The sequence below is a fragment of the Neophocaena asiaeorientalis genome, unplaced genomic scaffold (genome assembly GCF_003031525.2).
Source record: "Neophocaena asiaeorientalis asiaeorientalis breed wild unplaced genomic scaffold, Neophocaena_asiaeorientalis_V1.1 scaffold78, whole genome shotgun sequence".
NCBI lineage: Eukaryota > Metazoa > Chordata > Mammalia > Artiodactyla > Phocoenidae > Neophocaena > Neophocaena asiaeorientalis.
The window spans coordinates 15,334,696-15,345,630 of record NW_020175018.1 but is presented as its reverse complement, the minus strand read 5'-3'; the positions used below and the strand labels follow the sequence as shown (position 1 = coordinate 15,345,630).

General features: G+C 57.6%; 1 protein-coding gene and 1 long non-coding RNA gene across 3 annotated transcripts in view; one reads left to right on the top strand and one right to left on the bottom strand.

The window, feature by feature from the left end:
* The window catches only part of FAM78A (family with sequence similarity 78 member A), a 14,143-nt gene extending 8,871 nt beyond the window's left edge, over positions 1 to 5,272 (top strand). Inside the window, exon 2 of the mRNA XM_024762193.1 lies at positions 4,154 to 5,272. Coding sequence (XP_024617961.1) covers positions 4,154 to 4,682 — 529 coding nt within the window. The 3' untranslated portion in view covers positions 4,683 to 5,272. The remainder of the gene's footprint in view (positions 1 to 4,153) is intronic.
* The window catches only part of LOC112411229 (uncharacterized), a 14,050-nt gene extending 6,247 nt beyond the window's left edge, over positions 1 to 7,803 (bottom strand). Inside the window, exons 1-2 of one of the 2 annotated variants that reach the window (XR_003005585.1) lie at positions 5,446 to 7,803; positions 969 to 1,089 (exon numbers count right to left, since the gene is read on the bottom strand). This is a non-coding gene — a long non-coding RNA (uncharacterized LOC112411229). The remainder of the gene's footprint in view (positions 1 to 968; positions 1,090 to 5,445) is intronic. The other variant, XR_003005584.1, reaches the window with a different exon arrangement.
* Between the last annotated feature and the right edge of the window lie 3,132 nt (positions 7,804 to 10,935).

The following is a 10,935-nucleotide window of genomic DNA, read 5'->3' as shown; positions in this document are numbered from 1 at the left end:
TAACAGGGTGGGAGGGAGAACAGTTCCATCAGATCTCTGTTTTTAAAGATCACTCAGGCTTCAGGGAGGAGAGCATGGCAGGTGGCAAGAGGAGGCTGGGAGAGGTGAGGGGTCGTGGCCAGGGCGCAGGCAGAGCAGAAGGGGGGCAGTCTGGAGGCGAGAGGGAGTCAGGGATGGTACTGGGTGCCCAGAGGGTGCAGGCCCCCCTGGCATCACCGATGACCAGGTCAGCAGCTCTGTTTCCCTTTCACAGCATCGTGACCAGTGTCAATGGCAGGTCCCTGCAAACATCTGTTGAGTGCATGGTGGATGGGGCTGCAGAAGGAATGGGCATTGAGGGACGCTGAGGAGTCTGTCTCAGATGTGCGGCAAGGGGGCCCCAGAAAGCGTTCTGAGGTCCAGCTTCAAGCCTGGACTTGCCTGCTGTCCTCTGGGTTCCCACACCTCTGGGATGAGGGTGGGAGTGTGACAGGGCCCACGGAAGCAGGCCAGTTTCCCGGGCATGGGGACTGCACCGTCCCACTGGGCCCCGTGCTCAGAAGGGCCCCTTGCGTGGTTCCATGCTCTGCTGTCACCGCGTGGCAATTCTTTATTTTTGAACAAGGGGCCTCCTATTTTCGCTTCACCCCCTGGTCCCACAAATTCTGTAGCCAGTGTTGCCCTAAAGACCAGCACAGGCCAGTGAGCAAAGGGGGCGGACACGGGGGAGACCAGGGCCTCCTGCTGGCCTGTAGGAGGCCTGACACGACCTGCCCTGAGGTCTGGAGAGAAGGTGCTGGGGCAGAAATGGGCGTTTGCTCGTGTTCACAAAATGCCCCTCCTCCACCTAAATCTGCCGGTTGGGCATCCGTGTGCCGGGCACGGAGCTGGGAGCCTTGCCTACACCTTTCGTTGGCATGTGCACCTGTATTGTCCTTGCTGTACAAACAAGAAGGCTCAGGGTGTGCAGGACCAGGGTCTAAACTCACCCCTCCGCCCAGAAGGTGGAAAGCTGAGGGTCTGCCTTGAAGCCCAAGGTCATTCCAGAACAAACAGGAAGTCTTAGAGGCAGGAGCTGTATGGAATCATTCCTTTCAGAGCATGGATAATCTGAAAACATAAATGAGGTCAAAAGCCTTCAGGTCACATCAGGGCTGGCAAATCCATTAGTGTTAGAGGCAAGCGTCACTCCAATGGTCTCCGGAAGTTTCCACGTATTGCTGTTTTCTATGTACCAGGTAATATATATATTGACGCATTTAATCATCTCAAAAACCTTGAAGGTGGGTGCGGTTATCCACAGTGAACCAATGTGGGGCTCAGAGATTTGTGACTAGTAGCCGGTGCGGGGGGAGACTGGACCCGGGCTGGTCCATGTCCCTCAGAAGCTGTGCCCTTAACCATGCTCCCTCCACCACCTTGACAGGGAGACTGGACCACGGGGCCCAGGGCCAGCCCAGCTGGTTTGTGATGATTTGAAAACAGACGCCCTTGGCCCTGGTTCTGAGTAATACCCCACATGAGACACGGCTGTCTGCCAGCTCATGGGGACTGTCACCCATCTGTGACTGAGCCAGCGCCTGGGCACTTGGGGGCTGGGAGGCGGAAAAGGAAACCTGAAGCTGGGGGTCAGAGGCTGAGAGAGAGAGGCCATTCTGGTGGCAACCCCGCGTCCCACAGCAAGCCAGCTCTTAGGAAGTGAAAGAGGGCAAAGGCAAGAGAAAAGGTCTTTTGGCAAGATGGCTTTCTGCCTTCAAAACAAAACAAAACAAAAACCACTTTTATAAGCAAGTGTAACCACTGTGAGAAGACAGAGGGGGTGCCTTCCACCACAGGAGGCTGGGCACGGGTGGGGCACAGGCTTCTGAGAAATTCGGGACAGGGACCCTGACCCCCTTCTCTGGTCCATGGCGGCCACCCCCGGGGGCAGCCAAATCTGCCGGCTCACGACTGTGATCTCCTCCTTGGCGTTTGATGAGCTCAGGGCCCCGGGCAGGAGATGGCCTACTAGGCAGGTGTTACCCTAATTTTGTGACCTTTTTAATGAAATAAACAGAAAAATTAGCAAAATCACATCCCTGATCATCCCTCCTGTAGTGGCCCCAAATTTGCTAACTGCTAACATTAAACGATGTATTTTTTACATTGTGATTAGATACACATAAAATTTACCATCTTAACCATTTTTAAGTTTGGCAGCATTAAGTACATCCACATTGTTGTGTGTCTATTTCCAGAACATTTTCATCTGCCCCAACTGAAACTCCGCACTCATGAAACGCTGACTCCCCCGTTTCCCTCTCCCAGCCCCTGGCAACCGCCATTCTACTTTCTGTTTCTATGAATTTGACTCTTCTAGGGACCTCATATATGTGGAATCATACAGTATTTGTCCTTTTGTGTCTGACTTATTTCACTTTGCATAATGTCTTCAAGGTTCATCCATGTTGTAGCATGTGTCAGAATTTCCTTTTTAAGGATGAATAATAATATTCCATTGCATGGATAGACCACTTTATCCATCGTCCGTTGACAGACACTTCAGTTGTTTCCACCTTTTGGCTATTGTGAATAAGGCTGCTAGGAACAGGAATGCATTTTGTAAAGGAGTATATTCTGGAGAGCACGGCTGGTGTACACAGGTGTGTGGAATTCTGGGGGCAAAGTGTCCTGATCTTTGGAATGGCAGGTGCCCAGGCCTGATTGCTTAGCTAAATCAACTTGGGAAAAAGACCCCCCCACCCCCGCAGCTGTCGTTACTTTATCTGTCTGGTGGGGTGGATGTGATTGTTGATGAGTTTCTAAGGGGTGGGCTCCCCAGACGCTGCTGTGCCCCCAGCCACGTGTCCTCAGAGCAACTCAGGACAGTCCTCTTCTGTCAGAGTTATTATTATAGTAACAATAGTGACAGCAATGGTGCTAGCAGGCACCAATCACTGGCATTTGTCTTGTGCCCTGCCCTGGACTGGCATGTTCCTGCCTGTGTCCTTCCATGACCTCAGGTGGGAAGTGGGTGATGAGTCTGGGGTCCATGGAGGGCTGGGATTTTGCCCAGGGTCTCACACCAGTGAGAGGGTGGCTGAGACTTTCAGCAAGGTCACTAGGTTTCCTGAGTCCGAGCTCTGGACAGCCCGGCTGCCAGGAGGCTGAGCCCCCTGCAGGCAGGTTGGGCTGACCAAGCGCTGCTGGTTCTCAGCCCGGCCCAAAGCTGCAACTGCAGGTTCCCCGGCAGCTGCGGCAAGTCCAGGAGGCACTGATTGTAAAGCTGGCCCCGAGGCTGGGACTGAGAGCAGAGTTTTGAGACTGGCTGGTTAGGTTTTCTTGGTTCTACTGCTCCGAAGACAGGGGCCAGCCAGGTGGGAGCCATTCTGGCTGAGCTGTGCTTCCTATTCTAGGCAGGCACGAGCAGAAACAAGGCGGTGGGGCCCACGGTGTTGGCCTTGCTGGGCGGAGGGCCAGGGAGCCCAGGCCCACGTGTGGTGGAGGAGATGTGGAGGGGAGGGGCCAGAGCCTTGGCGAGGGCCCTGAGCGCTGGTTCCCATGCCCCTGGCCCCGGTGCTGGACACCAAAGCTCGGGGGCAGGCGGGCGTTTGACCCCGGTCACACGCTGGTCAATGAGGGGCTGAAATCACTCCCAGATGTGCCAGCCCCACGGCCACTGGGGGCCCCTAAAGCAAGAGAAAGAAACTCCCTGCCACTTGCACTCCTACCCAGGCCGCCCTGACGCGCTGTGTGGCCAGGAGAGTAGCCCCTCCCCAGCCTCTCGGGGCCAGTGGCCTCCGCCCTAACCAAGGTCACAGGGTTGCATGTGGCCGTCCCACCAGCCGCTGGGACATGGGACTGGGGGGGGGGCACAGCGCAGGTTAGGGCCCCCCATTACTGTGTGCTGCCCCCAGGCCCCTCCCTTGAGGGCAGGGGCAGTTAGGGCTTCCCGAAGCCCAGCCAGAATCCAGCCCTGTCTACAGTGGTTTCCGGGGGAGACCAATTTGAGATGATGCAAGACAACAGGATGTGGCTTTTGAGGGGGGCCATGTCTAGGGGAGCCCCAGTTCCCTGACATGATGTTGGGTGTCTGTTTACTGTCTGGCCCCCTGGGGAGGTAAGCCCCAGGGACAAGGGGATGCAGACGAGCCTGTGCGTGGCTGGCTGAGTAAACTGGCCTTCCCATCCTCAGGTCTAGCTGGGAGCTCCCAGACCTCCAGGAGGGCAAGATTGAGGCCATCAGCGACTCGGACGGGGTGAACTACCCCTGGTACGGCAACACCACGGAGACCTGCACCATCGTGGGCCCCACCAAGAGAGACTCCAAGTTCATCATCAGCATGAATGACAACTTTTACCCCAGCGTCACGTGGGCCGTGCCCGTCAGCGAGAGCAACGTGGCCAAGCTGACCAGCGTCTACCGGGACCAGAGCTTCGTCACGTGGCTGGTGGCCACCAACACCTCGACCAACGACACGGTCATTCTGCAGACACTGCGCTGGCGCATGCAGCTCAGCATCGAGGTGAACCCCAGCCGGCCCCTGGGCCAGCGCGCCCGGCTGCGGGAGCCCATCGCCCAGGACCAGCCCCAAATCCTGAGCAAGAATGAGCCCATCCCGCCCAGCGCCCTGGTCAAGCCCAATGCCAACGACGCTCAGGTCCTCATGTGGCGGCCCAAGTACGGGCCGGCGCTGGTGGTGATCCCGCCCAAGCACCGGTAACAGCCCGGGCACCCGCGAGGTGACACCCAAGTAATAACACCACGCAAACAACCCGCACGGACTCTGCGGTCGGTCAGCAAAATACAACCTTTCTACCTTCTCCAGCGGGCGGATCTCACTGTGCGAACGCGCGGGGATGGCCCCCCGCCCTCCTGGGACCTGCTCCCCTGGCGGAGGGGGGGAGACCCGGGCGGGACCGACCACTCCACGTGCGCCCTCAGTGTCACCTTGGGTCTCCTTTCCTCTCCTCGCAATTTCCGTCATTCACTTGCAACAGACTCCCTGAAACAACTGCTTTTTCTGTTCCTTTTTTTTTTTTAACGCCTCTTTAAGAGGTTCAGGGGTGGGACGAGGAGGAGCTGGTGATGAGCCTGGTCGCACCGCACCGGGGCTGATCCCACCGGGACTGATGCCACCGGGCCTGATGCCACCGGGGCTGATGCCACCGGGGCTGATCCGCGGCGGCCCCGCCCCGCCCCGCCCCGCCCGGGCAGCTCCCCTCATCCTCTGTCACGCGGCCTTATGTAGACTTGCTTTGCCAAACTTTTGCCTTAAGCCGATTTTAAAGGAAAAAACCGGAAACAAAGAGAGCAGTTTGTCTTTTCTGCTGGACTTCGCATCTTCCGCCAGAGGTGAGGGAGGAGGGGGCGGGGCTACAGATTTAGATCTAAAACGGCTGCTCGTTCTTCCGTTAGCCGAGCCGAAACCACAGGCAGATTCTGCCCCCAAAGTCCCTTCTCTCCACCCCAGGTAGAACCCTTACCCTACTCCGTGCCTGCAGAGACAAGCTGTGAGCTCGGGCTCAGGGTAGATCTGCGGGGGGCTCCTCTCTCCTCTCTCCTCTGCAGCCGGAACTTGCCTTGGGTGGGCCTAGGAGCAGAGAGGGAGGGTCCCGTGAGTTATAGGTGGAGCCCAGGGAATTCCCGGGCTCTCTGGGGGGTGCCTGCGGATGGGCTCCAAGCACCGCGGTGCTGCAGGTGAGGGCACCCACAGATGGGCATGCCTGGACCTGGTAAGGCTGGGGAGGTGGGAGGCAAGGGGCAGACCCCCTGCTGCCGGCCCTCACAGAAGCGAGCCAGCACCCACGGCCAGAGTGATGAAGTGGGCCTGGGGTTGAGGCTGGTCCTTGAGGTCACCCTCCTTCGGGTCCTGGGCCCTCTGGAGCCCCAGGACCTGGTCCTGAGTGTCGCCAAGCTTTTCTAGCAATGTCTGCCTTGAAGGCTGCTTGCAGGAGCTGAGGGGGGACACCCTGCTGAGGGAGGCCCCCTTCCTCCAAGCTTGACAAACCCACAGCTACATCGCCTGGGTTCCTCATTCAGACCGATAACGATCAAGCCCAGAAGACCGTCAGATGAGAGAAATAATCCATCTCTACTGCAGCTGAGCCGTATGTAGGAGCCCCAGGGACAGCGTGGGCGGGCGTGGTGCACGGAGTCCCTGCTCTGCTCCTTTACCCACAGGCTACTGTAGTTATTCGAGGGGTGCTTAACGTCCAGCCATCGTCCTGACGGGACGCGTGCGGCTCTCCTGGAAACTCTGGACGGGAAACAGCTTCGTCCGGCCGGCTGCCGGCCTGGTGCTTCGGGAACCCCTGTCAGGACCGGGACGGGACCTTCCCCCTGGAAAGTGCCAGTTCCCCCTGGTGTGTTCGGAGGGAGGCCTGCCACCCAGAGAGGCCACAGCCTCAAGTGAGGGGCATGATGGGTCCCAGCTCCCCCGCCCCGGGCACAGGCTGCGGAGGGGTCAGGGTGGCAGTGGCTGGCTGCCGCGGACGGGACCTGGCCTCCTGATGGCACGGCCCTTCTCTGCACTCAGGTCTTTCTTGCACTACAAAGGAGAAAGGGCCCTGGGCGAGGGGTCAGGGACCGGAGTGCTGGTTCTGGGCTGGGTCATCGCTAAGGAGTTCTTACTAGGGTAGGGGTGGGCGTAGGAACCAACAGTAAGTGGTGGTCCTGAGCTGTCTGGGGGCAGAGTCCCCCAAGCCCACGCTTCCTGCGTGTGAGCAGGCCCTGGGCAGGGGCCCACGGCTGGGCCCGTTGGGAGGAGCCCTGCTGCCCCGCCCCACCCCGCCCCTCACTGCCCGGCCCCTTGCTCTCTGCCCCTCCTAGCCTTTCGGAAGACAGGGCTGGGAGGGCCCTGGGGAGGCTCCAGGTCCCGCTAAGGAAGCTCGGCTTAGCTTGGGTCTGGTCCCTCGGCTTCTCATGTCAGGAACGCAGAGCGCAGGCTTCTCACCTGGGTCCCCGATCCCTCTGGTGTCCCCCTCCCCGGCGTGGACACACTCCTCCAGCAATAAGGACCGTCTGTGGTCGTGGAGAGTACTGTGAAAACAGACCAATGCACTTACTAGGAGGCACAAGACCCTTGAAGAAAATGTAAAATGAACCTTTTTAAAACAACAACAAATATTCACAAAGAGAAATAAAATGTAATTTTCAAGTAGGCCTGGCTAGGAGCTGGATGCTTCTGAAGTGGCGGTTCATTTGGGGGCTGACGGCTCTGGATCTCTGGCCTGGGGAGTGAATGTATCTGGGGGGGGTGGTATATGGCTGGAGCCTGGGGGTTCTGGTGCTAAGGGCCTTGGAGGAACCCAGGAGGAGGTGGGCCACTTCACAGATGGCATCCTCTGTTCTCCACAGCTCTGGACCTCAGTCCCCACCCAAAGTGCCCCCTGGTTGGGGCCCTGTGTGGAGGAGGGGCAGGAGACTTGGATGTGCAGCTAGGACTTGGGGGCAGCTTGGCTTTTTGGCAAACAGTAGAAACCTGTGTGACAAGAGGGGTTAGTGTTTAGACTGGGTCCTTACCCACAGACTTGCAAACCTGTCTTCACGTGGAGACGCGGCTGCTAAGTCAAGGTCAACCTAGGCCGTGGCCCTGCACCTGCCCTTGCCTGTAGCTGCTGAAAGGGGTCGTGTGGCCAGAGCACTGATGGTAAATATCTTCTCCTCCTATTGGAACCTCCTTATGGAAGGATGAGAGGTGGGGCAGCCCAGAGGTCTGGAGTGGATGTGGGCTCTGAAGGTGGACCATGGATTCAAGGTCATTGTTGTGAGTCTGGGCAAGACACTGAGCCCCTCTGACCCCGTTTACCTTGTATGGACGATGGGGGTTCTCTGAGTAGCCGCCTCCTACCTGACACAGTGAGAACACCCTATTCTACTCGGTTGCTGGGTGTTAACTCACCAAATCCTCACAACACCCCAGATGTTATCCCGATCCCCATTTCACAGATGAGGAAACTGAGGGAGAGCCGAAGTCGAGAAGCTGCCCAAGGCCACGCACCTGGGAAGATGCAGAGTCAGGATTTGAACCCCGGCCCCAGGGCCCAAACCTTCCCCTGTGTGCTCTCAACCTCAGCGAGTCATTGTGGAGCACACGTTCTGGGATCAATAATTAACAGCACCTATTAATAAGAAGAACCCCCCCGCCTGTGGCTCACTCCATGCTGGGTTCCCCAGGCAGCAATTGCCTTCCTCCCCCGCCACAGGAAGTCTGTGCTGTCAGTTCTCCGTGGCCCACGGTGAGCCCGCTCGGTCCCTGCCTGTGAGGGGCTGCCTGGTCAGTTGCAGGCCGCGGGCTCGTCGGCTGGGTGGGCGGTGGCCTCTCAACATCGCCACGGAGCACGAGGGGCCCCGTTCACTCTGGGCATCGGGGAGTTGGTTTCTTCCCTGGGCTTCCCACACTGCAGCAACCCAACGGCATTCTGCATCCTATCTCCTGGGTGTCTCTCCTCTGAGACACCAGAGCAGGAAATTGCATAATAGGCTCCACTGGCCGCCCTCCACCCAGATGGCTTATGGGTGGTGCAGCTCACTGTCGTGGTTTGGCTTTCGATTGTGGATTCAGCTCCTGCGCTCTGCCTGTGAGACCATGGTGTGTGCGTGTGCGTGTGCGTGTGTGTGAACAGAGAACGGGGTGCAGCTCCGGCCAGTGGCAGGAGGGAGCTGAGCCGGATCCCATCAGGGTTCAGAGTTGCTCAGGCAATCGAACCTTCACACTGACATGGCAGGACGCTCAGACGGCTGCCTGCGTTTGGGGGTAACATTTGGGAGGGGAATGCGCAGGGGGAGTGGTTACGAGTAAAATGGATTCCAAGTGGCATTTCGTCACACAGTGGAAGCCTCCAGCCTCTCAAGCTGATAGCAGGTTAAATTTAGAAGTCCCAGACTGGGATGAGACACAGACACCAGGCTCCAGCCAGCTGTTGCAGCGTTCTCCCCACCCCCGCCAGGAGCCAAGGCCTGGGGAGCCGGCCGTCCAGGCTGGGCCAGGCCGACCTGCCCCAAGACGCCCGGAGAAACAGGCTCACTGCAACCTCACACCCAGCCTGCCTTCTACCAGTAAAGTCACTTCTGGGTAGAGCCCAACCTCTGCTCTGGACAGAGTCCCTGTAGGTTCGGCCCTGAGGCCTAGAAGGAAAACCCCATTTGGGTCCAAGAGGGAGACAGCTTGCTGGCAGCTGCAGAAAGGCGAAGGCGGGTGGCGCTCTCAGGCCCCTGGACATTTCTAATGGCCCAGGCACTCTCTCGCACCTGCGGCTTGAGCTGTCTCTTGGTCCTCATCTATCCTGCCTGAATGGCCCCAAAGAGACCGTTTCCCACCTGGTTGGGGTCCGGGCCCTCAATTAAGGCAAACATTGTGGGTAGCAACAGGCCACAGTGCCCACACACCATCCACTAAGGACACATCCGAATCATCGACACGACGAAATCCCCCAAGACAAAGCGCATGCAAAGGGCGAGCGCTTGGCTCTTCCACGGCCCCTTTCTGACCCCAAACCTCATCGAATGGTACCCCGTTTACAGATGAGGAAACTGACCCTCCCAGAGGGCCGAGGGTCTTGCTAAAGATGCCTCAGCTGGGAAGTCACAGAGCTGGGCTGCTTTCCAATAGCTGTCTTTTGACGCGGCTCTGTCGCTGCTTTTTTGGCTACACCATCCCCAGCTCTTCCACACCCCGATTCTACCACACTGCTCTTAACCATTCCTTCATTAACTGGCACAGAAGGTCCCTGAGCACGGAGCTTTGCACAAGTCGTCAGCAGCCCCGCTGGCACTGGAAGAAGGAAATTACTGAACGCAAAAAACACATCTGAGTGATGAGCTCCGCCTCTGCGCCTGTGTCTAGAGAGGCACATGCATGCAGTTGACACCGGTCCTGGCAGAAGCCGGCCCGACTCCGACCCGGCAGGCCTTCCCCACTTGTCCCTGCCGACTGGAACGCAGAGACGGGATTAGTTCCTCCAGCGGCTCGAGCCCAACTTCGGTTTCGGTGCCGCTGCTACCAGGCTCCTATTTTATGGTCCCTTTTAAAATCAGACACATGAAGGGGGGTGTGGCTCGGTGTTTACAGCAAACGGGACGCAGTTCGAAGCCCTGCGCTATTCCTGGCTGCCACTTGTCTTGCTGAGTGAGGTCGGGCTGGTCGCCAGACCTCCCATGCCTGTTTCCCAATCTGCAAGCTGGGACACGCACCCCGAGCCTTCCCTCCCCTGTCGGGACCCAGCCAAGCGTAGGGGTGGTGTGCTCGGTATTGAATGTGCAGGAGGGGCTGCCTGAAAACGGTCATGCTGGACCCTGGTTTATATTAGAGACCAGAGACGTCTCTCTTTCATTGTGGCTAAAAGTCACGGCAACATCCCGATGACAGGACTTGGTTATTCAGGACTGAGCATCTTTAACAAACACACACCGAATGCCAGCCCGTCAGCCAGACAGGTGTGTTAAAAAAACTTTTTTCACGGCTTTAGTGAGATATGATTCACATACCATATGATTCACCCACTTAAAGTGTATAATTCTACGGTTTTTAGTATCTTCACAGAGTTGTGTAGCCATCACCAGTAAATTTGGGGATATTTTCATCTCAAAAAGAAACCCTGTACCTGTTAGCTATCACCCGCCGCCCCTCTCCCCAACAACCCAGACCTAAGCAGCCACTCATCTACTTTCTGTCTCTATAGATGTCCCTCTTCTCATTTCATGCAGATGGAATCACGTGATGGGTGGTCTTTTGTGCCTGGCTTCCGCACCGAGCACGTTTTCAGGTTCACCGTGCTACGGCACGCACCAGCACCTCCTTTTTGACAAACGCACTTTTGATCATCTCCCGTGAATGAGGTACTTTGCTGGGTGCCTGAGAAGCAGCAGCCTGGAGCATACAGTCCCGAGGAGAAGACAAATGAAATGTTACAAAGGACTAGCGCGATGCTGACAGTCAGCAGGGACTGCGAAGGGAGGTGGGGAAGGCTTCCCCG